Source organism: Balaenoptera ricei, chromosome 6 (genome assembly GCF_028023285.1).
Source record: "Balaenoptera ricei isolate mBalRic1 chromosome 6, mBalRic1.hap2, whole genome shotgun sequence".
NCBI lineage: Eukaryota > Metazoa > Chordata > Mammalia > Artiodactyla > Balaenopteridae > Balaenoptera > Balaenoptera ricei.
The window spans coordinates 109507838-109535287 of NC_082644.1; the positions used below are offsets into that span (position 1 = coordinate 109507838).

At 40.1% G+C, this 27450-nt stretch overlaps 1 protein-coding gene across 7 annotated transcripts in view; it reads left to right on the top strand.

Moving 5' to 3' along the window:
* CNTRL (centriolin) overlaps window positions 1-27450 on the top strand; it is an 85781-nt gene that overhangs the window by 38430 nt on the left and 19901 nt on the right. For 6 of the 7 annotated variants that reach the window (XM_059925502.1, XM_059925504.1, XM_059925503.1 and 3 more), the window contains 15 exons: window positions 236-389; window positions 1604-1824; window positions 4944-5120; window positions 8254-8388; window positions 11569-11714; window positions 12320-12527; window positions 13254-13433; window positions 15043-15222; window positions 15982-16098; window positions 16392-16536; window positions 17002-17150; window positions 18847-19027; window positions 20482-20795; window positions 22273-22478; window positions 24398-24590. In XM_059925502.1, the coding sequence (XP_059781485.1) occupies window positions 236-389; window positions 1604-1824; window positions 4944-5120; window positions 8254-8388; window positions 11569-11714; window positions 12320-12527; window positions 13254-13433; window positions 15043-15222; window positions 15982-16098; window positions 16392-16536; window positions 17002-17150; window positions 18847-19027; window positions 20482-20795; window positions 22273-22478; window positions 24398-24590 (2706 nt within the window). The remainder of the gene's footprint in view (window positions 1-235; window positions 390-1603; window positions 1825-4943; window positions 5121-8253; window positions 8389-11568; window positions 11715-12319; window positions 12528-13253; window positions 13434-15042; window positions 15223-15981; window positions 16099-16391; window positions 16537-17001; window positions 17151-18846; window positions 19028-20481; window positions 20796-22272; window positions 22479-24397; window positions 24591-27450) is intronic. The other variant, XM_059925507.1, reaches the window with a different exon arrangement.

The following is a 27450-nucleotide window of genomic DNA, read 5'->3' on the forward strand; positions in this document are numbered from 1 at the left end:
ACTTAACCTTCCTGAGCCTCAGTTTGCTCATCTGTAAAATGGAGATGATTTCCACATCAAGTTATCATGAGGTTTAAATGAAAACTACTCATGTGAAAACAACAGTGTCTGACACAAAACAGATGCAAATTGTTACATTTTCTTTTCCATTCTTCCCTAGAAATGTTATTAAGGATTATTATTTTTATAAGAGTTTAAAGAGTTTGGGATTTTAATTTTTTTTTTTTCAATTCAGTGCCATATGAAGGCTCAGAAAAGGGGTAAAGAACAACAGCTTGACATTATGAACAAGCAGTACAAACAACTTGAAAGCCGTTTGGATGAGATACTTTCTAGAATTGCTAAAGAAACTGAAGAGATTAAGGACCTTGAACAGCAGCTTACTGAAGGTGAGAATTTAAGTATGATTTAAGGTAAATCAGATTCAGTGTTAATAAAAGACAAATAACAGGCATGAATCCAGATATTAGCTGAATATGCTTCAGCTGTTAGTACTAGTATTTGATAGGGAAATATTTGCAGAATACTCAAAAATGTTTAATAAAATTTAAAATTTTTATTTTAGTTTTCTTGGATTGATGTCCTAGTGAGTCAGGTCACTATAGCAAGAAGTCCATACATGATCATGATAAACTCTGGCATGTGATTGTCTTCTTCTAAGGCCTAAAATCTTTTGAGGAGAGAAGAGTCCGTTGATATCAGGCATTCAGTGTCTGGTTATAAGGAGACTATAGAAAGAATTTTAGTATCTATTTTTGCAGTGCAAATTTAAATTGTGACATTGCTGGGAATTCCCTGGCGGTCCAGTGGTTAGGACTCTTTTGCTTTTACTGCCATGGGCCCAGGTTCAATCCCTGGTTGGGGAACTAAGATCCCACAAGCTGCACAGTGTGGCCAAAAAAGAAAATTTTTTTAATAAATAAATAAATAATAAAAATAGATCTTCCACCCATTTTAAAAAATAATTTTAAAAAAATGTGACATTGCCATAATAGTGGAAGAGGAAGATAATAGACTGTAGTGATGAGAGCCTTGGCTTGTGGTAAAAAGACCCCAGTCCTTGTTTTGCCATTATCAGCTGTGTTACCTGGGACAAATTATTTCTGTCACGATCATTAGTTTGGGGGAAGATTAAATGAAATAGTGTTCATAAAGTGCCTGGACATAGTAAGTACCCAATATATGGTTGGTTTGTTTTTTTAAGTCTTCAGGTTACAGGTTAATGCTGCTAGTCTGGGATTTGACTTGGTTTTGTTTTGTGTGTCTAGCAGCAAGAACTGTTTTGTTGCACATTTTTCGTTATTTTATTTGGAAATCACTACTTTAAACTTTTTATAGCATGTATTAAGCATTTCATAAGCAATGCCAATGAGTATACTATTTTTATCGTCTACCTGCTTAATACTCCTGTACCATGGATAATAGGGGGGAAAGCTATTACTATATCTTGAAAATGAAAACTAAGATAGTAGGAAATAATTGGAAGCTTAGAATTTCATTCTTAGCTAGTAACAATAGCTAAGGAGACTAAATGCAGTAATTATGTATCTTGAAAGCATTTTCTTATATATATTATCACCTTCCCTTTCTTCGTCTTGCTTAGGCCAGATAGCAGCAAATGAAGCCCTGAAGAAGGACTTAGAAGGTGTCATCAGTGGGTTGCAAGAATACCTGGGGACTGTCAAAGGCCAGGCTACTCAGGCCCAGAATGAGTGCAGAAGGCTACAGGATGAGAAAGAGACATTGCTGCAGAGACTGACTGAGGTCAAGCAGGAAAGGGACCAACTGGAAATAGTTGCCTTAGATGCAGAAAATATGAGGAAGGTATGAATTGTTTCTTCTTGTCTATTTTCCTTACCTTCAGAAGTAGATGATGTCCAAATTAAGTTAGTTAAGGAAGTTAGCAACAGTGCAATTATAAGTGGCAAAAGTGTTAGGAGCTATTTAGTGTTTTGGGGTTTTTTTTCCCTTTAGTTGTGATACACTTGGAAGCGTTATTTTTCCCTTACTAAGAAAAGGAAGGTTATTTTAGCTGAATTTCTATCCCTGAAAAGTATTGTGATCAAATAACTCTAAAGAATAAGAAATTATAGCTATTACAAATACTGTATTAGATGTTCATATTTTGTTATTTGTGTAGCAAAATTAGGCATAACATAATTTTTCTTATTCTTGTTGCTGTTACTTCATAATTGTAGTATTATTTTGCAGATAACAGAACAGACACAGCATTGTAAATTATACCCTTCCATGCTTGATTTGTTGACATTCATTTGGAGATTTCACTTGCTCTGTTTTAGTTGTTTGGTAAACTTTACATTGCAGGAGAACCCAGATTCCCAAACCTCATCCTCAGTAGGGCTGGCTTCGGAAATTTGAATTAATTTGTTTTAATGTTATGAAATTTGTCAGACATATAAGAATATCAAAAATATTTAACACCATGTACTCACAGCTTAAAAACTAAAACATACAGATATATTTGAAAGCCTCTGTGTACCCCCTCCCAGAGGTAGCAAAATCCTGAATATGGTTATTATTTCCCTCTCTCTCTTCTTTCATTATATGTGTATCCATCTATAAACAATATGTATTAGAGTTTTGCATAATTTTAGGATTTATATAAAAAGTACATAGTGTATCCTTTGGCTACTTCATTTCTTCCTTCATGTTTATGTTTTTGAGAATTATGCAAGTTGATACATGTAGCTCTACTTTATTTTTATTGATGTATATAGCATCCCATTGTATGTGCCTACCACAAATTTATTGCTTATTCGTTCTCCTCTTGGGGGATATTGAGGTGGTTTCCATTCTTTTGCTATTACAATATTGAGAGTGACATTCTTACACACACCTTGAGCATGGGGACTGTGTTCACAGTGGAACTGTGAGTCAGAGTGTGCGTGCCTTCTCAGCTTCACTAGATATTGTCAGATTACTGTCCATAGTGATTTTGTGAATTTCTGTTTCCCCCCAGCAGTGTGAAGGGCTACCATTACACCACATCCTTGACATCACCTTAATGTAATCTAACTTTTATTTTGTAAGCCTTAATTTTGAAATAATTTCAAGCTTACAGGAGAGTTGCAAGAATAGCTCACTATACCCTCCATCCAGAGTCACCAATTAATATTTTGCCACATTTGCTTTATCTCTCTCTCATATATAATTTTACATGATTTTACATGATTTTTACAATTTTTTAATAATTTTACATGATTTTATATACATTTTTATATAAAATTTTTTAGCGGTAGACATCATGCTCTTTAGCTTCTAAATATTTCAGTATGTGTTTCATAAGAACAAGGACATTTTCTAAGATAAACACAGAATAAAGATCAAATTCAGGAAACTTAACATTTTGTCAGACTTAGTGTTTGCCAATGTGCTGAGTTTGAAATGATGTCTTTTTATTATGAAAATTTTTACATTTACAGGAAAGTTGAAAGAATAGTTCATTGAGCATCTATGTGCTCTCTTAGATTCAACAAATATTTTTCTATATCTTTTTTTTTGCTGGGTCATTTGAAAATTGCAGATGTTATGACATCATCCCTTCAGTACATATCTCTTAAAAATGAGGACATTTTCCTACATCAGTGCAACACCATTATTATACCTAGGAAAATTAACAGCAATTCCCTAATATCATCTAATATCTGAGCCATATTCACATTTTCCCAATTGTGCCAAGAATGTCTTTTATGGCGTGTGTGTGTGTGTGTGTGTGTGTGTGTGTGTGTGTGTGTGTGTGTGGAGAATCCAGCTGGTAGTTCTGTAGAGTGTCCCACATTCTGGATTTGTCTGATTGTTTCCTCATGGTTTGTTTAACTTGTTTCTCTATGCTCTGTGCAAAATTGTGTCTTGTTTTAACTGAATTTTCACTTGATTACTGGAGAGGTTAAGTACTTTTCATCTGTTTATTTGCCATTCAGTTTTTCTCTTCAGTGAAATCCCTATTCATATTCTTTGCCCATTTTTTCTATTGGATTGTCTGTCTTTTTCTTAATGATTTGTAGGAACTTTTTATATATTCTGGATATTAATCCTCTGTTGGTTATATGTAGCGTCTGCATTTTGGACAAGCAACCCATATGATTCAGGTGCCAGGTGGTCTTTGGATCACTTACTGAGAAACTCTTCTATAGAAGTTCTTATCACAGGATTCTCCTCTTTAATCAGAATAGTTTAATCTGACTCTTCAAGATCCCAAATAAACAGATGAAAGCTGCTATAATGTTTAATCATAAAAAAATAAATAGGCTAAAATGAATCAGAACTGTGGTATGCTAATCAATAGGTACTTATATTCCTGTTAACACTGGTTTAAGTTTCTCTGTCATCCTTAATATTAGAGAGTGCTAGTCCCATTTTGTTCTTCTGATAAGTGAACATACTATGGTTTAATAGGAAGAGTGTAGGCTTTGGAGTCAGAAATCTCAGTTCATATTCTGACTCTGTCCTTTTTTAAGCTGCACAGCTTTGTGCTGTTTACTTAGATCTTCATTCTCCATTTCCTCGTCTATAAAACGGGGATAATACCTTGCCTTACACAGTTACTGTGAGGATGTAATTAAATAATGAATGTGAAAACATTTATTCCAGTGTCTGAAGGAAAATAGGCCTTAATTTTATCCTCCTCTCTTTTTTTCTTCTTATGAATACATAAGACTCGTTTAAAGTATCACACAACTGGTTACTTTGGAAAACATGTTGTAGCTTACTGATTTTTCTGATTACATTTAGTCAGTGTTTTTGTTTTCCAGCCTGGATTCATACAGCCTGCAGCTTCATCGTATTGCCAGTGAATACTCTCTGTGCCTGGCCAGCACTGGCTGGCCAGCATTTGCTTTAAGTGCTCAGGTTACTTATAATGACTTGCAGGTGCTTAAGCAGCACAGTGAGGGTTCTGTACTTAAAACACTGAATCCTTGCAGGAGCTTGCAGAGCTAGAAAGCGCCCTTCAGGAGCAGCATGAGGTGAATGCATCCCTGCAGCAGACCCAAGGAGATCTCAGTGCCTACGAGGCTGAGCTAGAGGCTCAGTTAAAAATAAAGGATGCCGAAGCCAACCAGCTCAAAGAAGAGTTGGAAAAACTAACAAGGCTCAGCCAAGTAAGTAAGAGCACAAAGCCATCCAGAAACCAAGTAGGCTGGGCCTTAACATAACAGCTTTCCTTTAATTTAATGTAAGATTAAACACGTTTTAATATAATGTATGTGGAGTGATGGGAAGAGCACATTTTTGGAGTCAGACATTCTGAGCTTAAATATGACCCCTGTGTGAACATGGGCAAGTCACTTCATGGCTCTGAGCCTCTGACAAATGCCTCATCATCTGTAAAGCAGGTTATGGTGAGGGTAAGTGAGACAATGGACCTGAAAGCACCTAGCAGTTGGTAATCAATAAATTCTAGTTGTTCTTTCTCAAAACAGCTTTAAGAGACCTCTTTTAAGTTGATACTAAATTTTACTTTGCTACTTCCTGTTCTGGTTGGATGAAATACCCACTAGTTTAATTATACTTGCAAATTAGTGAAATAGTTATTCATCCAATAAATACTTATCGATTGGCCATTAAGGACCAGGTGCCATGGATGCTATAGGGAATAGCACAGATATGGTTATGTCCTTGTGAAGCTGACAGTCTGGTAGGTGAAACAGGTGTCGGAGAAAGAAAACGATAGGGTTCTGTGCCAGGGGAGTGGTGGTCAGGGAAGACTGCCCTATGGAAATGGTGTTTCAGGCGAGACTTCAAGGGGAACTAGGATTTGGCTGTGCAGAGGGAGCAGAGGTGAAAGGGTAGAGGTAAGGGATGTGTTCTAGGCAGAGAGGCAAGGAGAGAGAGCTTAATGCATTTGAAGTGCTGAAAGTATGCCTCCAATATGCCAGGAGCGAGAAGAGGAGTAGGGAATGAGAGTGAGAGATAAGGGCAGAGAGGAAGACAGAGGCCAGTTATAATATATTCTTGATCACATTAAAATACAGTTTTGTTTAGCTATTAGCCAAATGGGTTGCATCTTCCTCCAGGAAGCCCACCCTCTCCTTCTGTTATGCCTGCTGAAAATCTGGATTTGGGACTCTACTTTGATTTTCCTTTAACCTGTGCTCAGTCAAAGCATTTTAGCCTGTGTATGAAATCATCTGTTTAGATTGTCCGTCTCTCCTGCTAGACTCAGAGCACAGTGAATGCCCAGATTGTAGATGCCTGTTTCAGTGCCTGGCACCTGAGGAGGGTCAATAGGTTCTAACTGGATGAAAGTTAAATAAAATAAGATAGTCTGAAACAGGCACATGAAAAGATGCTCAACATCGCTAATTATTAGAGAAATGCAAATCAAAACTACAATGAGGTACCACTTCACACTGGTCAGAATGGCCATCATCTACAAATAATAAATGCTGGAGAGGGTGTGGAGAAAAGGAAACCCTCCTACGCTGTTGGGGGAATGTAAATTGGTGCAGCCACTATGGAGAAGTGGAGGTTCCTTAAAAAACTAAAAATAGAGTTACCGTATCATCCAGCAATCCCACTCCTGGGCATATATCTGGAAAAGATGAAAACTAATTCGAAAATATACATGGACCCCAATGTTCATAGCAGCACTATTTACAATAGCCAAGACATGGGAGCAACCTAAATGTCCATCGACACATGTATGGATAAAGAAGATGTGGTATTTATACACAATGGAATATTACTCAGCTGTAAAAAAAAAATGAAATAATGCCATTTGCAGCAACATAGATGGGCCCAGAGATTATCATACTAAGTGAAGTAAATCAGACAGAGAAAGACAAATATCGTATGATATCACTTATATGTGGAATCTAAAAAAATGATACAAATGAACTTATTTACAAAACAGAAATAGACTCACAGACATAGAAAACAAACTTATGGTTACCAAAGGGGAAAGGGGGGGAGAGGGATAAACTGGGTATTTGGGATTAACATATACACACTACTGTATATAAAATAGGGAAACAACAGGGACCTACTGTATAGCACAGGGAACTATATGCAATATCTTGTATTGATAATAACCTATAATGGAAAAGAATCTGAAAAAGAATAGATATATATATTTGTATAACTGAATCACTTTGCTGTATACTGAAACATTGTTTTAAATCAACTATAATTTAAAATTAATTATTTTAAAAAAATAAGATAGTTTGAATCCCAGGAATTCATGTAAAATGGCATTCATATGATTAGAAAAGGATATAAAATAGGCTTATTATAGTAATTACATTACTTTGTGTTCCTTTACTTATTAGATACCAAATGATATCAAATGACCATTTGCCAGTTGTCAGTGTTATATTTCTTAAGAGTACCAAGTTTTATAAAACTATAGTTGACCTGATCAGAGTGTGGAAAACACGAGGTTGGGAAGGAAACAATTAAAATAACAGTAAATACATATTTTTAAATAATAGTAAATACAATTTCTGGATGGCATCTTCTTTGAAATAAATTTTCTTCTTTCAAAAGTTTTTAAGCCAGCCCTTACTGGCTTAAAATCCATTGTCTTTTGTACTTTCATTCTCCTTTATTTTTTTTTCTTATAAGTCTTGACAAAAATATTACAGCAACCTGGCCTTTTCACAAATTCATATGGTATTGAAAGGGACATTCCTTTCCTTGCATCAGGACTACCAGGATTGGTCTTCAAACCACACATTGAGATTGCGGAGCATAACAGATCTTCTCTCTCTGATTTACAGATCTATGATTGGTACCCTTTAGTTATATGAAATCACTTGTGATGCTTGTTAAATGCAGATTCCTGGGCCTTGCCCTAGAAATTCTGGCCCATCAAGTCTGAGAGGGAGTCCAGGCATCTGTATTTTTAACAGGTGCAGCAAGTGATTTTGATGCAGGTATTTGAGGACCACAGTGTGAGAAATATTGGTCTAAGGGAAAAGGGAGCAGTAACTGTTGAATCACTCACAGAGCTTTTAAAGGTAGGTATTTAGGCTCACTCCTGGAGATTCTGAGTTGGTGTATCTGGGCTGAGCTGATTTCGATGCTTGCTCTTCCTTAGGTATTAATTGTTTAAGGAGGCATGTGAAAAACTTACCTTGGGCTTTTAAACTTGGGGGTACAAATGTAAAACTGAGTTGTTATAAAACCAAAGCTGCCAAGGGATTGCATGTGTATGTAAATTTATTTATGCCTTATTAGATCATAAATTATTGCTATTTTACTTTTTTGTATCATTGCTTCCTATGGCAATAGTTAGAACAATCAGCTGTTCAAACAGAACTAGAGAAAGAAAAGCAAGCCCTCAAGAATGCACTCGGAAAAGCCCAGCTCTCAGAAGAAAAGGAACAAGAAAATAGTGAGCTCCGCACCCAACTTAAACAGCTGCAGGTAGAGACTTATTGGCTCCCAATACATTCTTATATGGGACACCCAAAGATGTTGCCATCTTTATGTCAGACACTTCACAACCTGCTCTTACATGTAGTAAGCTACTTGAGTTATTAGAAAAAAGGAATTCTGGATGGGATAGTACCTTAGCCTCTGTTGTGATCATTTTAAGATTATTAATATGCATATCCTTTGTGTTGTTATTATGGTGCTAAGAGATAGAGGCAGTGTCGATAGTAAACAGAGAACACTAGGTAAACTCATGGGGGACAGCAGTACCTTGCATTTCCGCTGGAAGCGGCATTGTTACCAGACTGAGCTAAAATTATCAGATTGATGCATTCTTCTTCCACTGAAATATCTTTGCAATTATCCAGGAATTTAACTAGAATGAGATGCAGTAGAACTTCTTAATTGTAAAGTTTTCAGTCTCCTTCTCAGAAGGAATGTCATTAAAAATGCAGCCATTTTACATTTATGAGAGTTTTCTTTGGCAGACTATTTTTATAGCTATTGTCACAATAATCTGCCCAACAAACTGCCCGAGAAGCAGGTGGACAGGATTTTCCAGGTAATTAAATGCTCTCGAAGAGGACACATGTCTGAACAAACAAGTATCTGGATCAACATGCAGGTTTCCAGATCTGTGAGGTCAGGGGTCACTTAGCTGACCGAGGTGGCAGCTGTTATACTTCACCAGAAATCAAGGGGCAGAGTTATTGTGGTTTGGGGGAAGGCTCCAAAAATGCATGTACGGGGGTTTGTGACAAATAAGACTAAACTCACCCAAATTCTCTCTCTCTTCTTCCAATGCCTTGAATATTTTTTTCTCAAAGTTTAAGAAAATCTAGTTACCTAGAATTTAATTTTTACTGCTATCATTTCAGCTTCTGAAGTAAATATAAAAGATATACATATTTTCCATTCCTGTGTGTGTTGTGTGTATATATTGGGTGTTCACTGGATTATTATTTTTTATTTTTACCTTGGAAATTTTCAAATAATCACAAAATCAGAGAGAAGATAGCCTTATGCCCTTTTGTTTACTCAGCTTAAACAATTGTCAACATTCTGCTGTTCTTATTTCAGTTAATCCACATTTTTTTTTTGCTGGAATATTTTAAAGAAAATCTCATACATCTTTATTTCAACCATAAACACTTCAGTACACATCTATTAAAGAAAAGGACTTCAGGGGTCTCTCTCCAAGGTAGAAATTGAGGTCAGCTTTCCAGAATGCTGGTCCATGCTGTAAGACTCTCTTAGTTGGAACTAGGTCCTTTGGTTACTTGGCCTACTGACCTCCTGGTGCGAAGTACAAGTTAAACTCACTCTACATTTATCTTTGTCAGAAATCATTTAGTTGCAGTGAACCAAAACCTACTAACTCTAGCTCAAGGAAGGAGACAGGCAGCTTGCTGGTGACCAGAGCTGCTCTGTTAACCTTCCAGGGCCTGTGCGGCTCTCATTTCTCTTTCTCTGTCTCCCTGGGCATTGCATTTGGCCCAGCATCAACCCCAGCCCCGAGCTGACATAACTTTACGGGTCTAGCTCTCATACAGACTTGCTGGACTGGATCTTGGTTCACATTTTGGAGAGGGAGAGAACTTGTTTTCTGGCTAATCAGTGGATTGGCTGTCCTTGGGTCAGATCACCTGTGGCCAGGATTAGAAAGTAGTGCAAATATGGGTGCCTCAGGGCAAAGGGCAAGGACGGTTTATGGATAAGAGACTCCAGGTGGATAGGCACGTTCATTGCAATGCTAATTCTCCAATTTAGTTAACAGTGTTAAAAAAAAAACAAAACAAAAAACCTAATGTTATACCAAGTTTGAAGAAAATCACTTAAGTAGAATATAGGTATTCAGGGGAATATAGTCAATAGCTTAGGACATAGAACTATTTTTCTGTACAATTTAGGGAAATTTTAGCAGTTTCTTTTTACTTAAAAGAGATACTGTCTGGATTTAATTCTGGGGTCTAGATATATTCATTAGTTTCTTAGTGAAAATATCCTAGCATATAACAAATACTCCCACAGAGAATTGTAAGCTATTAGAGAACTTCAGTATTAGATGTTCCATTTTTCAGTTGATTGGCAGATAAAGCTGAGTATTATGGGAAGGTGTTTTTGTTTTTGTTTTTTCTAAGTTTGAATTATGTATATTCTCAAGCATATACAAAAATAGAATACTAAAATGAATCCTTATGTATATATCACTCATCTTCAACAGTTTCAACACATGGACTATCTTCATCTATAACACATGGCCAGTCTTATTTCATCTATAATACCCTCCACACCTCACCCCTCACACTTGTTCACACACTGAATTATTTTGAAGTAAATCCAAAACATCTGATTTTATCTGTAAATACTGTACTATTGTATGTATCTCTAAAAAATAAGGCTTTAAAAAAGAAGCATAGGGTAGTTCCCTGGTGGCCTAGTGGTTATTAGGATTCCGAGCTTTCACTGCTATGGCCCGGCTTCAGTCTCTGGTCAGGGAACTGTGATCCCACAAGCCACGCAGCATGGCCAGAAAAAAAAAAAGAGGCATAAACATGGATACTGTCGTTACACCTTAAAATTACAATAACTCCCTAATATCGTCAAATACCTTAAGTATACAAAATGTTCAAATTATAAATTTTTTAGAAGTGTTATGTTGGAATCAGAATCCAAATAAGGTGCACACATTGCATTTGGTTGACTTGACTCTTGTGTCCTGTAATCTATAGTCCTGCTCTTTTTTTTCTCTTTGTTACATACTAAAGAAAACCAGGTCTTTGTCCTGTAGAGTTTCCCATAGTCTAGATTTTGCTGGTTGCATCCCCATGGCATTGATTAACATGTTCTTATGTCACATATGGAGGCTTATTTAGATTCAAGTTATTTACTCTTTGGCAAGGAGACAGTCTTAGGTAGTGTTCATACGTACTTCTTTTTTGCATCACATCAGGACACATCATAATGCCTGTTTGTGTCTTTTGTGACTTCGGATTAATCAATAGATTCAGATATTGTCGGCCATAGTGCAAAGGGTTTTTAAAAAATTGGTAAAGGGAGTTGACTGGACTGTTATATGGTAAATAATATGGGCTGTGTGTGTGTATTTGGGTGTATTTTTTATTTTGTTTTGGTAATTTTTACCCCTCTCCATTTTACCCCCCTCCACAGGATGACAATAACCTGTTAAAACAGCAACTTAAAGATTTCCAGAATCACCTTAACCACGTAGTTGATGGTTTGATTCGTCCAGAAGAAGTGGCAGCTCGCGTAGATGAGCTAAGGAGAAAACTGAAATCAGGAACTGGGGAGATGAGGTAATGGAAAGTCAAGACCTCCAGGTAGAGAGTGGGCTGAGTTGTGAATGTGGGGTTCAGTGATGAAATCACCTTTCCAACTACTGTTAATGGCTGAGTTCTTTTGTAAGGTTTCCCTTTTCCCTTATCATATTACCATGATTGATACACAGATTGCTTAATTCAAGTTGTCTGTCACTGATTTTTTTAATCTTTTATACTTTTTGGTATTTAATTTAAAAAACACAAAGGTTTTACGAGTAACTCATTCTTGAAAGCTTACTGCAGATGGTCAGGAAGTAGAGTCACATTATGCATTTTAAATAGAAAACAAATATCAAAAGAAAACTGAGGCTAATTTGAATATATGAAATGGCCATTTATTCTTTGAACACACATTGTTAGCCTGACAGGAGCCTGTGCTTTCAGAGTGGCAACAGTCATTTAATAAAACAATGATTTGCACTCAGGAGGTGCACAGTAATTTGCTACGGATTGACACCAGTCCCATTCCTCACAACTCCTTTTACTTCTGCACTAATGTTACCGGCATGTTTGCACCCAGCATCCAGCATCAAAAATAAAATGTCACACTTATACCATCTTTCTTTTTCCCCCCTTACCAGAATCCATAGTCCTTCAGATGTCTTAGGGAAAAGTCTCGCTGATTTGCAGAAACAGTTCAGTGAAATCCTTATACGTTCCCAGTGGGAAAAAGAGGAAGCTCAAGTGAGAGAGAGAAAACTCCAAGAGGAAGTGGCTCTGCATCAGGAGAAGCTGGCCAGCGGACAAGAAGAGTTCAGGCAGGCCTGTGAGAGAGCCCTTGAAGCAAGAGTAAGAGAAGGGCAAGAGGCAGCTAGAGGGAAGTGTTTAGAAAACATTCATATTTTCCAGCAAATTACAGTGCTTCCTTTCTCATGTAAATAGAGTGTAGGGAATTCCTGGGTGGTCCAGTGGTTAAGATTCCTTGCTTTCACTGCCCAGGGCCAGGGTTCCATCCCTGGTTGGGGAACTAAGATCCCACAAGCGGCACAGCCAAAACAAAAGAAAGAAAAGAGTGTCTGTTATGTAGATTATACCTTAATAAAGTATACCTTTATAAGGTATACTTTATTAAGGTATAATTAATAAAGGTATAATTTTTTTAAATACAGTGTAATTGTTGTTAGTTTCACTCCTAATAAGTCAAACTAGGTGTGACTAAAATTCAACTCTAAATGTGGTTACTGATGTCAAAGTCAGGCTTCTTTGTGAGACTGTGTTTTCCTTCTTTTGGAAGCAAGTGAGAGATGTTTCTTAATGTGCAAGTAGATAATACAACATTGCTAGAGTGTAGTATAGTGCCAGAATCTGAGTTTTTGATGTAATTATTTTAATGATGAGGCAAACATTAAAATGGATCCTAGAGAACCGTTGTGATAAAGCCATCCCCAGTAACTCATTAGCACAGCATTTTGTTTTACTCTTTAGTAAAACGAAATATAATTCTCTAGAAGGTTTTTATTTTGCTCAAAACATATTTTGCTTAAAAATCATCTTTGAAACTTGATTTCCTCACAGACTAATTTTGACAAGAGGCAACACAAAGCAAGAATTCAGCAGTTAGAGAATGAAATTCACTATTTACAAGAAAATCTAAAAAGTATGGAGGAAATCCAAGGCCTTACAGATCTCCAACTTCAGGAAGCTGATGAAGAGAAGCAGAGAATTCTGGCCCAACTCCAAGAGTTAGAGAAGAAGGTGGGCAAGACTGGGAAAGAGACATATGAGTCCCCACTGCCAGGGTCCTGCTCCCAGCAATGGGGCAGCTGAGAGGGGTGTGATCCACGGTCACCTCTGGCTGCATTGCTGGCCCAGAGGTGGACCTGACCTAGGTAGACCTAGATGCATGTCATCGAATCAAGAGCCTGAGACAAGGGTGCCATGCTAGATGGAAGCAAGAGAATTGGGATGTAAAGAGTGACTGGAGGGTCAGTTAGGTGGGGCTTAAATGCTATTGGGATGAGTCATGCTGACAGGTTTTCAACCTTCTTGATAATCCCAGTGCATTAACCCCACCTTTTCTGTGTGTTAGGCTTTCCTGTCTTTACTTTCTTCCTTGTCCAACTTAAATTCCATGGTCTCCCATTATCGCTATTTTTTGCAAGTATCCTCAAATCCCTTGCTCTTTTCTCCTATCTTCTATGACAAAACTGCAGCTATCTGCTTTCTTTAGCCCTGCACCTGTGGCTAAGTATTCCTGAAGGAAAGAGTCACCCATCCAGGCATAGCGGTAACACTATAAATGTTAGCCAGCCTCAAATGGGCAGCATTACCCTTTTCTCTGGTAAGCTCACTCCCTTGCTGCACTGTTTCGTACCTTCTCACGTCTCACACCTACCCTCTCCCTTCTCCCAGCCCCAGTGAATGACTTGCTTGATGCTTCACTGAGAACCCATCAGTTCCCAAGTATTATTGAGTCTGCCTCCAAAATCTCTCTGGAATATTTGCACTTTGTCCTTCTCCAGTGCCACCACCCTCATCCAGCCATCATCTCACTTCTGGACGACTGCTCTGGCCACCTGACAGTCCCCCACTTCCACTCATGACCTGCTCCACAGAGCAGCCGACACGCTCTTCCAAAAACGTGAATAGGCTCTTGTCAGTCCCTTCCCATCTCCCCTTCTCTCCAGCAGCTTCTGTTGTCTTTAGGATAAGGACAGAAATTCTTCAGCCTCTGAGCCCCTGCATGATTTGCCTCTGTTGAGCTCTCTCCTTTTCTTACCGTGCTGCTTCTTTCAGTTCCTGAGACTTCCCAAGTGCTGTCTTCCCTCCTGGCCATTCCTTCTCCTGGACCATGTCCCTCCACCGTTCTTCTTCCTGAAAGCCCTCCCCCCACCAAGCTAGGTCTCCCCTGCTGGCATCTCACATAGTACCTTGTTCTGTCCCTCGACAGCAGTGATCACAGTGTTAGTTACACACTTGTCTGAGTGTTTGTTTAATACGCGTCTCTCACAAGCTCCTCAAGCGCAGCAGCCAAGTCTGTTTTGTTTACCACCATATGCCCAGTGCCTGACTCCATGATCACAAGGGGCAGGCCCATCGCTTGGTGATGGTGCCAAGAAATGTTTCTCCAACAAATGAATGGATTTATGATCACGAAGATTCTTGACTAAGTATACTGATTTCATTCTAAGTTATCATACAGCTTTGAGATGTTATTTATTTATTCACTCAGGAGCACCTGCTGAGTATTAGTATGGTTCTAGGCATGGGGTGTGTGAACAGAGTCCCTGCCCTATGGGGCTCATGTCTTAATTCATTGCTACCAAATGATTCATCTCTTTAATTAGTGTTTCTTTTATTTCAGAAGAAACTTGAAGATGCCAAATCTCAGGCACAGTTTCTTGGTTTAGATAAAGAACTGAAGACACTAAAGAAAGCTGTGGCCGCCTCTGATAAGCTGGCCACAGCTGAGCTCACCACTGCCAAAGACCAGCTCAAGTCCCTTCATGGAACCGTTATGAAAATTAACCAGGAGCGCGCAGAGGTGAGTCCCCACGTACAGAACAAGTTTCCACCAGGGCTGCCCCTGTCAAAAAACATAGCAACTTGTATTACTGATCTTTTGTTATAGACTTTGGCTCTTTTATAAACCACCATAAAGTTGTCTGTTCCTCTTCAGACCTGAAGATTGTATTTCCCCCGTCACAACCCTGCCATGGGTCCTGTACTCTATTGAGTCCCAAAGGAGCCATCAAATGAAACGTGCTATCCTTACCTCAAAGTGTAGGGGTCTGCTTAGGGAGGTACCTATCAATACACATCTGAACAGAGGTCTTCAAGGCTTGCTGTATAATCCTTCTGAACCTCAACCTTTTGTCTTTGTCATCTTGTGCAGTCTGATGTCACTTCACAGGGTTATTATGACTCCTGACTGAGATAAGTCTGTTATAGCCTTTATAAGATGAAAATGCTTATGAGATTAAGACAGTAAATCATAGGAGGGAAAATCTAACCATGGGGGTCCACAGAGACACCAGTCATGGAAGACTGTAGAACAGAGAAGAAAAAATTAGTCCTTGCTCTTTCTGATGCAGAACCCTGCCCACTTGGCCCCCAAAGAGTGCCAGAGTGAGCTGCCAAATCATAGGAACAGCACAGATAAGGTGGGACTTGGCACTACGTGTGCATGGGGTAGCCAGGCGGGCGATCTGATGAAAGCAGAGGACTCAGTCAGAGGAAGAAAGAAATAAAGAGGGCAGCCCGCAATAGCAGTGGTGCCTTTCTCACACCTCCGTCCCAGTAGGAGCTGCAGGAAACAGAGAGGTTCAGCAGAAAGGCAGCGCAAGCCGCCAGGGATCTGACCCGAGCAGAAGCGGAGATCGAACTCCTGCAGAATCTCCTCAGGGATAAAGAGGAGCAGGTCAGTGCTGGTACCCCCATGAGACCGCTTCCTTATTGGGTACTTATCAGTTCCTAAAAGATTGAATTACTGTAGGCGACATCTCAAAGAATTTTGAGGTACAGCCAATAGTCAATCAGTACTTGATTCTCTGCTGTGTGCCAGGCATTGCATGGTTTAAATGAAAGGAGTAATGCAGTTCCTCATTAGTAAAGTATAAGTAAAAAATTATAGAATTATAATCTTACTGCAAGGAGACGTGCATCTGGGAAAGAATATTCATTGGCAACTTTGTATATGTGATTTTTTAATAGTTTCGAATTGAGATGGAGAAAGTAGAGGTAGGCACCAGAGGAGCAAACTCACAGGTGCTAGAAATTGAAAAACTGAATGAGACCATGGAGAGACAAAGGAAAGAGATCTCAAGACTGCGGAATTTACTAGACCTCACCGGGGCTGGTAAGGTATTGGGCTTTGATTTTGGTAGTGGTTTTGTAGTTCTAAAATTAAATCATCGTGTTTGTTTTTTACCTTTAGCAAATTTATTTAACTGTTACAGATCAATTCCATGCTCGATTTATAGAGCTGTGATAATTAGCTTAATAAATAAAGCACTTTTTAAAATGTAAGTAAGTGCAGTATCAAGGGACTTGATTACAAAGAGAGATTTATTTTTGTATTTTCAAAAGAAATAATGTTTACAAATCTGTTCTTTCTCTGGCTCACTTTATAAATGAACAGCAGTAGAATATGTCTGTCCTCTTTAAGTGTCAATAAAAATTTATTACCGAAGGGCAGGCTGAACGGCAGCTTTGAGGAACTGATAAAAGTCATTCGCTCTTGTGGAAGCACTTTTGTATTTTGAGAGAGAGAGGAAGTAGATGATTTCATACCCAACTTCACAGAATGGCTTTCCTTTTACAGATAACAGAGGAGGCTTTGAAAATGTTTTGGAAGAAATTGCTGAACTCCGACGTGAAGTTTCTTATCAGAATGATTACATCAGCAGCATGGCAGATCCTTTCAAAAGACGAGGCTATTGGTACTTTATGCCACCACCATCATCATCAAAAGTAGGAAGTCTGTGGTGCTGGGAATATATACTAAATTTTCTTTAAGAAAGTGTGATGGTGTTGCCTTCCCTAAATCTGTGATCAGGTCTCAAGAACAACATATCTAGGCTAAGCCATGCATTGAGGTTCTTAAGTACTTTGTGCTGCATGAGATGGAAATAGGGCATTCCCAAGGAATGTGGCAGTTGCCCACTCATGCTCAGGTGGTATGTGTGGGGTCCGGGTCCCTGAACAAGGATCCTATAAGGGTGGATAAAGTGACTTGAGCCCAGAGAGCCTTTTGAAAATGGCAGGAGAATTATAGAGTCTCAGACAGAAAAATAGGCACCTGGATTGCATTTCCTTTTAACACATTCATTCAGTACTTACTGAGGTCTAGGTCAAGTACAAGGCTTTGGTGGGGAACCATGATGAATCATATAGCCCCTGCTCTCAAAGAGCTCATGGGCTGGTGGGGAAGACAAGCACACCAATGTAATTACAAAACAGTGACACGCATGTGACAACAGACTGGACTTCCGTGCCCCAGTTGCAGAGAAATGTTAAAGATTTATCTCATGGGGATGTTTAGGGAAGAAGGCTTCACAAACAGGGGCTTGAAGTCAGCACTTAGCAACCCTCAAAGGATGGGCTTTCAGGAGGGAGGGAACAGCTTGTGAGGAAGAGGAGAGTTGGCTTAGCCCCTTGTGGGGCTGGAGGGCTGGATGGGAACAGTGAAAGGTGAAACAGGAAACGTAGATTGGGGTCATGCTTTTTTTTTTTTTTTTTTTAAAAAGGGCCTCAAAATCCCTTGCACTTAATTATGTAGGCCTTGGGAAACTGCAGTTGAGTGTGCTATGATCAGAGCTGTAGTTTAGGAAGAATAATCAGGCGGAGTGTGGAGGCTAGACTTATAGTGGGTGAACTCTGTGTGGGGCTGTTTGAACTTGTTCGGGTGAAGGATGGAAGAAGCCAGAGCCAGAGCAGTGGAGCTAGAGCAGAGATGGATTGAGGGGTGTTCAGGGAGCAAAATGTCAGGGCTTGCAGCCTGAATGTGGGAAGGAAGGAGAGGACTGTAAGTGGCTGTTATCCAAAGCAGAGGGGCTGGGCAACATCCTGCTAGAATCAGCTGACAACAGCAGTCAGGAGAAGCAGCTCCCACACGCTAGGATCCCCGGGCCGTTCAGACTTAATCAGAACCCCGAAAAGCAGAATCTGAAATCCTCCTCCCAGAAATCTAAAGGAAGCCAGACATCCGTGTCACAGCCAGGGCTGCAGGTGGAAGCAGTATAGGTTAGAGCAAAACATTGTAAGCCTGAGCTGGATGAGGGTTTGGAGGGTCGACTTACAACTGAAAGGAGAGGGAGAGTAACAGAGTAGAGCTCTAAAGCCACTCCAAGCTCCTGGCACAACAGGAGACTAATATCCCAGCTTGCCTTGAAAGCTCCTGTTTCCTTGATCTTAGTTGCTGGGCCATCAAGGACTAAGCAAAAGAAGAGAAACCACCGGGAAAGATGAGTACGGGAGACGGGAGGCTGACACCCATGCAGGTTATATAACCACGTAATCACGTCTCGTTTCTGCCTGTGAAAAATGAGAATTACGATATATGAAAAGAAACCAGTTCTTTCTCAACTTTGCTCTAGACTTTGACATTTCTCCACATCAGCCTTTTTATTTGTTAAGAGATAGTATGCTCTGCTGTCATTTATTTTAGGTTTCCAGCCACAGTTCCCAGGCCACCAAGGACTCTGGTGTCGGCCTAAAGTATGCAGCCTCAACTCCTGTTAGAAAACCATGGCAGGATGGGAAGGAAGGCAGTGCACCTCCACCTGCTTCAGGATACTGGGTTTATTCTCCCATCAGGAGTGGGTTACATAAATCATGTTCAAATAGAGGTAAGTTACATCAGGGAAGTTGCATTTCTCTTGCCTGTTTAATGACCTTTTATTGGTTCCCTGAAATCCATAAGACACAGTCCAGACTCCTTAGCTTGCTCTGCAAGGCCCTCTGTGACCTGGTCTTGGCCAACGACCTCTTGTCTCACCTTCCATCACTCTCCCACATGTCAGCCATACCCACTGCCTGCCACATTGCTCACACTTCCATGTTTTGAACCCTCTGTTCAGAATGTCCTGCTTCCTCCTTTCTCTCCCACACCTATTCCTACTCATCCTTCTGCAAGACCCAGGTCCTCAAACAACACTCCTTTTCTGGACCCTTCCTCCTCCCTGCCTTTCCTGGCAGGCTGAGCGGCATCTTCACCTCCACTCCTGGAACATGGCAGTTTACAACCTCGTTTTGTGGCACTAATTAGCTCGACTGAAATGAAATGTTACAGGTCTGTCTTCCAGAGCTCCAGGGGGAAGAGTCAGACCTGGGGTAAATCCTGGCTCTTTCACTAAGTAACTGTGTCATCCTAGGGGAATTATTTAGCCGCTCTGAGACTGTTAATCTGTAAAATGGGAATATTACCTTCTGAGAATTTGTTCATTCAGGAACTATTTATTGAGTGCCTGCTGTGTGCTAGGTTTTCTTCATCAGTGGGAAAAAAAAAACCTAGTTCCTGCTTATAGAGGAGATAAGTAAGAGAACCAACACCTGAGAGAGGCTTTGTATCCTGATAGTGGTAAAGCTGGGAGCTGTGGGATCTCACAGCACTTCTCTGTTGGTCTTTTACGTAGCACAAAGCAGGCACCCAAATGTTGCTGAATGAATGAATGAATGAATGAATGAAGATGGAAAAAAAACAACAGATAGGTATAAGAAAAACTCAAGGGACTTCCCTGGTGGCACAGTGGTTAGGAATCCACCTTCCAGTGCAGGGGACATGGGTTCGATCCCTGGTCCGGGAAGACCCACGTGCCACGGAGCAGCTAAGCCCGTGTGCCACAACTACTGAAGCCTGCGGGCCCTAGGGCCTGAGTGCCGCAACTACTGAGCCCACATGCTGCAACTACTGAAGCCCGTGCGCCTAGAGCCCGTGCTCTGCAGCAAGAGAAGCCACCGCAGTGAGAAGCCCGCACACCACAACGAAGAGTAGCCCCCGCTCACTGCAACTAGAGAAAGCCCGCGCACAGCAACGAAGACCCAATGCAACCAAAAATAAATTTTAAATTAAAAAAAAATAATAAAGTTCATTCGTTTAAAAAAAAAGGAAAAACTCAAGTTCACCTGGTGAAAATAATTTGCATCCCTGTTTGATCCACTTTTCAAAACTGCTTTTGACCTTTTTTACAGAATTTTATTTTTACATCTCTGGTATCTTGGCCTAAAAGCTGCTGTCCTCTACTGAACATGTTTACCTAGTGAGCCATGGGAATAAAACGCTCTTCTGTTTTTTTGTTTCAAGATGCAGACAGTGGAGGAGATAGCCAGGAAGAGAGCGAGCTGGATGACCAAGAGGACCGCCCATTTGTGCCTCCTCCTGGATACATGATGTATACTGTGTTTCCCGATGGTTCTCCTGTACCCCAGGGCATGGCCCTGTATGCACCACCTCCTCCCTTGCCCAACAACAGCCGACCTCTCACCCCTGGCACTGTTGTTTATGGCCCGCCTCCCGCTGGGGCCCCCATCATATATGGGCCTCCACCCCCCAGCTTCTCCATCCCCCTCATCCCAATGGGCGTGCTGCACTGCAATGTCCCGGAGCACCATAACTTAGTAAGTGGAAAGACACAAGACCCCTATCCACACTGCTTCCATGGGAGACTGAGTACGGTTATATACTTAATGAGTCGACCTACTTATGCATGGATTATATCCCAAAAGTGTGTTTGTAAGGCTGATGTTTAGAACTGAGCAAGCATCCTCTTATTAAAACACTGTTCTGGACGGGAGTTAGGGTACCAGGCCATTCTACGAACCTGGTTTAACCATTTTATAACAAAAATGCTTTCAGTCCAGAAAATAGCCATTTTTAGAAAGCTTTTTATATATTTTTCTATTGACAAGTATTATATTAATTTGTATGTATAGGTATATTCACATACTAGTGCCTGTACCTGTACATACAGATATTATGTGTGCTTGTGTATGAACACATGTAAGAGCAGCATACAGTAAGGTTTTGGAGGGGGTTATCTCTGGGTGGTGAAATTAATTTTTATTCTTTCTTTCTTTTCATAGTTCTTAACTTATTGTGTGCGTAATTTTGTGTCCTGTTTTTCCCACTTAATGTTACAAGCATTTTCCCCATGGTTTTTACAAGCGTTTTTAAGCAGTATTTTAATGAATGCATAACATTTCTTTATTTATAGGCTGTGTAGTTCATTTAACTGTGTATAAATTTTTACTGTATTTCATATTTTCCTCTAGGCTAAATTCTGAGAAATGATTACTTCCTAATCACTAGCTTCCTTTATAACTTTTTTGCTTTAAAGAAATAAAATGCATTACAAGGACCTCCTTCAAACTTAAGGCACCTGGAGCTCTTTATTTTTTCCTTTTCCTCTCAGAAGATTGAGAGGAAGATAAAGGACTAGGATACCTGGGTGCCAAGCCACCAGCCCCATTTTAGTAGGTCAGACTAGTTTCAGAGGGACTGTGGATATTTACATGGTTAAAAATGGTAGTTACTCGTGTTATCCTGCAGTTTTTCAGTGCACACTGTTTTTATAGCAATTCTGTTGGTTCTTTTACCCTCCACCAGTACCCGGCTGTTCCTGTAGTTTCCCAGGTGTGCCTTTATACCTCCCTACATTTGCACATTATTTCTTCAGCATAGTCGTTTCCTGTTTCATTTATTCTTGAAAACCAGGCAGAACACTACTTCCTCTAGACATCCTTCTCAGCCAACTCCTCTCCCATGTGTGCAGAGGAGGGAGACACCTCTGTCTGTGTCTTCTGCTAGATGCTGAACTCTGGAGCCAGATATTATCCATAGGAGGTGCTTGGTGACTATTTATCAGCCATAGCTGGACTGATGGAAGAGTCGTACAATCTGTTGGTCCATCAGTTTCATCTATGGCATGTGAAGAAATTGGCTTGACTTAATTTTTCTTTTCATACTGAAGTCTTAGAAGCTACCACTATTATCAGGTCAAAGATACCACTTTAATCACTGTTAATTTCAGTTTTTGGCAGGAAAAAGGGGAAACATCATATGATATTTCAGTATTGCATTTTTTTCTTTGTCCAGGAGAATGAAGTTTCTAGATTGGAAGACGTAATACAGCATTTAAAATCAAAGAAACAGGAACAGTGGATGAGAGTATCCAAGCAGCAGTGTGAGAAAGAAATAGAAGAACTGCATCATAATATTGATGATCTTTTGCAAGAGAAGAGAGACTTAGAGCACGAAGTAGAAGAATTGCATAGAACCATTCAGAAACATCAACAGCGAAAGTAATTATTAGCCATTTTATCTTTATAATTCAGATGAATATGATATTGGTTCATTAAGGTAACCTAAATCAGTGTTGTCCAATAGAACTTTCTGTGATCTTGGGAATGTTCTAGATCAGTACTATCCAAAACAGTAGCCTTAGCCACATGTGGCTATTGAGTACTTGAAATGTAGCTAATAGAACTGAGGAACAGAATTTAATTTAATTTAATAGCCACGTGGTGATTATCATATGGGATAGTACAAGTCTAAGTTCTTTTGGCCAATAATCCATATCAGCTCCTCTTGTAGTCCCTCTTGGAGAATGGCACAACCGCCACCCCTCCCCGGTTACCCTGGCTGAAAACATGCTGGGTGTCCTCAACACCTGCCTTTCCCTCACTCCCCCAGGCATCCAGCTGCTTTCCAAGTCCCACTGACTCTATACACAAAGAGCTCTCAAACTGGTCCCCTTCTTTCGTCTCCACTGCCCTGGCCTTTAGTCATCCTCATTCCTAGGTCAGGCCTTCCAGGTCTAGTGTCTTTCTCTCCATCCCACCCTCGACATGGCTGCAGACATAACTGTGCACGCTCCCCTGTGTCTCTCATTCCCACCAGCAAACATACTGCCCTCCAAGATCTGAACCCTACCTCTCTCTTTTATCCTTCTCTCCCACACGGTACTTACTCTAGCCCTACACTTTGCTGTGGTTTCCCCGAGCACCACGTTTTCTCCTGCCTCCCCACCTTTGCACATGCTGTCCTTTGCCTGAAATGGCTTCCCGACCTGCCCCCCACCTAACTCCAGTGTGTCTTTCCAGATGAAGGTTAGGGATCCCCTCTGACAGAAAAGCTTTCTCATCTCAGGCTCCCACAGTTTGGAGTTGGCAACCTTGGGCGTAGTGTTGTTCAGACCATGTTGTAAGATACCCAGAAGGGCAGTAGCGGGGCCTCCCTCTCTGTGCCCCAGCATCTGGCATAGGGTCCGTTAGCTAATGCTTGTATCTGCTGCGTGGGTCAGTTATGTAGAAGCCCATCTTCTGCACTAGACCATGAATTATGACAGTTCCCCAGTTTTTGTCCCTTAAGCCAGACTGCCCCAGGTACCAGGGTTGGGGGGAGACCTGTGGAGTACATAGAGGTGAGTGAGATATGGTCTCTGCCTTCTAGGAGCAAACGCAAGAGTGACTGATAGACCTGGCAGGGAAAACCAAGGGTCATACCGAGAGAAGGTTGGGACTAGATGTTTGAAGGCTTGGGGGATGGTTATTTCATTTTTGTAGGTGTATATGGGGGAGGTGAAGTTTTTTGAGGGGGGTGTAGTGCAGTGGGAGAACCACTTCTTTTCCTAGTTATAAAAGTATAATAAATGATCATTTTAGGGAATTTGGATAACACAAAAATGTTCAAAGAAGAATTAATCTGTTAATATGTTGATGAATTTATTTTCAAGTTTTTCTGTCAATAATAGTCCCATTTTCAAATAATTTTGACTTTAGCCTTGAGTTACCAAGTCCTGTGTTACTCTTTCTGATTTGTCAAATATTGTCACCATAATTTTACTCTAGTAGAAACTTAGGATAGTTTTGAGGGAATGGATGATTATTGAGGCAGTGGTTTGTTTTATTTTTATACCACAGAAGAAGTGAAGTATCAGCATTGTCTTGACCAAGTGCTGATGAAAAAATAATCTTTATATTTAAAAGGACAAAACAACTGCCTCATACATTATACATATTATCCACTTATTGTCAACAGTATGCCATGTTGAGTAAAAAGGTAGGCATAGACATTGAACTTAATCAGATGTAGCTGTCTGTCCAGTCCCTTCTCATATAAAATTAGAAAATCATTGTGCATCTTTTTATCATTAGGCTACAAGTATCTATATTGTCACATTTAAAATCTCTTGATGAGTGTGTATATATGATTTTTTTAGAGACTTCATTGATGGAAATGTTGAGAGTCTTATGAATGAACTAGAAATAGAAAAATCACTCAGGCACCATGAAGATATTGTAGATGAAATTGAGTGCATTGAGAAGACCCTCCTGAAACGTCGAGCAGAGCTCAGGGAGGCTGACCGACTGCTGGCGGAAGCTGAGAGTGAACTTTCACGCACAACCGAGAAAGTATGTGCTGTTGTGCTTGGGGTGAGGCGGCTTGCTGGCTTGCTGGCTTGCTGCCGTCGGCGGCGGCGGCAGGAAGGGTTAGAAAGAAAACGTGAAGAGCAAAGTGGTCCAAGTCAGGCTGTGCTGTGCTAGTTAAGGAGCTGTGAGGATTTGGGCAAGTTGCTAAAGTCCCCGAGCTTTGCTTTCCTCCTCTGTAAATTCAGGCTAAGAAAACCTAGGCTGTTCAGTATGAATTAAATGAAGTATAATTAACCTAGTATAATTAACCTAGATTATACTAATTAACCTAGATTATACTAATTATACTAGAATTAACCTAGTATAATTCAGTATGAATTAAATGAAGTAGCATATTTAAAGCTCCTGAAAGTCATTTAGTTCCTAACACACCCCACCTCCTTATCCTGTGTGTGTCTTTTAAAAATCATTCGGGCTGTGATATCTGTGTTTATTAAATAGGTCAATCTTATATTCTTATAACAATGGACCTCACAAGACTCTTATTCTTACTTTGTTCTCCAAGTTGATAGTAAGATAAAATCAAATATTTTTTGGCCTGAGGTAGTATTTTTAAGACTGAAACACAGAGGAAGTTGGGAAGGAAAAGGGACTACCTTTTATGAGCCCCTGCTGTGGCCACACATTGGCTATTTTATAAATACCACTTCATTTAACCTTCCTGGCAGCGTTGTAAGATGGTCATTAGCCCAGTTCACACATGTAGCTCAGAGGCTGGTCTAGCCCAGGGTCACACAGCTAAAGTTCTGACTCACCAAGAGAGCTTTAGATGGGAATTCCAGGATTAAAAACAAAAGTCCCGAATCCATATGGGCCACATCAGGAACTACTATTTTTATATTGTTATTTCAACATGGATCAATTTAAATGAATAGAAATCTATTACCCAGGAACTGAAATGAAGGATTTATTAAAGAAATTCTGTGAGTGATGGCTTTAATAAGAATGGAAAAGTGTCCTCATCTCTTTTCAGGTGATCAGTTCCCTCTTCTGTCACATGTTAGATTACTGTGAGAGAAAATAGGTGTGAGCAGGACCAAAGAAAAATGCATCACTGGTGTATAAAAGAAAATTGCTGAGACTGGTAGTTGGCAGAGATAGTAAGTGAACCGAGACTAATAAGCTCGTCCTCCTTCATCCTCCCAAAATGACTCAGGGAAGCAGCTTGCTAAAAAGGAAGAGGAAAGGAGAAAGTGCTGGATTTTGTAAGGAATGTGCCAGACTTGTTAAAACCTGATGTACAAGGGGCTAAAAAACTACTTAGAGGGGGCTTCCCTGCTGGCGCAGTGGTTGAGAATCTGCCTGCCAATGCAGGGGACACGGGTTCGAGCCCTGGTCTGGGAAGATCCCACATGCCGCGGAGCAACTAGGCCCGTGAGCCACAGTTACTGAGACGGCGCGTCTGGAGCCTGTGCTCCACAACAAGAGAGGCCGCGATAGTGAGAGGCCCGCACACCGCGATGAAGAGTGGCCCCCGCTTGCCACAACTAGAGGAAGCCCTCGCACAGAAACGAAGACCCAACACAGCCATAAATAAATTAAAAAAAAAAAAAAACTACTTAGAGACGTGGCTGGCTTTCTGTAGTGTGTAGTGAGTTCTGTCCAATGCTTTGCTGATGAATCTGGTAGAAACCAGCTATCTGAAGTGGAAAGAAGTGTGGTGAAATATCTAGCTCTCTGGGAGCTGGCCAAACCCTCTTGCATCCACACGGGGTATTTACTAGACGAGCTTCACATACAGATGCCTCTGACTTGAGTGCAACTGCAACACGCAGTGTTTTGGCAGAAAAGTGAGTCACTGCTCAACCAAGTGCAAACCATACTCTTTTTGGACCTCTCGTGACATTTTTAAGCCTCTTATTTTAGACAGAAAAAGAAACCAAGGTGACAAAAAAAAAAAAAATGATGTTTTTGCCAAATCATATATAGGAAGATTTTTAAATACTTCAAAAGTATTAAATATTTGTGTTTCTCAGCCATAATTAAATCATCCTTCGATTAATGGGGTTTTACTTAACAAGATAATATCTAGAGTAAAGGAAGAATCTTTATGTGGAGGGAATATTGGTAAAATCACTTCCTTGCCACTTAATTGGGTAGATATTTATTTGTTCACTTTTTTCTTCTCTTTTTGAAATTTCTTTTTTTCCTTTTTTTTTTCGTTGTTGTTTTGGGGTAGATATTTTTATTTATTTATTTATTTATTTATTTATTTATGGCTGTGTTGGGTCTTCGTTTCTGTGCGAGGGCTTTCTCTAATTGCGGCAAGTGGGGGCCACTCTTCATCGCGGTGCGCGGGCCCTCTCACCATCGCGGCCTCTCCTGTTGCAGAGCACAGGCTCCAAACGCGCAGGCTCAGTAATTGTGGCTCACGGGCCTAGTTGCTCCGCGGCATGTGGGATCTTCCCAGACCAGGGCTCGAACCCGTGTCCCCTGCATTGGCAGGCAGATTCTCAACCACTGCGCCACCAGGGAAGCCCCTGGGGTAGATATTTTTAAGTGAAAAAAATAACATATAATAACATTACAGATTATTTTTAAATAAAACATCATCCACCATCTCACCACCCTCAAATGACGATTTTTGTTTTTGCACAGCCTTTCTGTCTTTGTTGACAAGATAGATTTCTATAGTTGCTCTTACAGTGCTTATACCATTTAACATTTTTTTTCAGCCAACATTTTATCATTAACATTCTTCTATGTTACTACATTGTCATATTATTTTAAAGACTGCACAGTATTCCATTGTGTTGATGCATTATCACTTACTGAATCGATTGTTTGTCAAGTCTTATATTATTTCAGTATACAATGAGCATTTTTGTGTAATAGTTCTTCT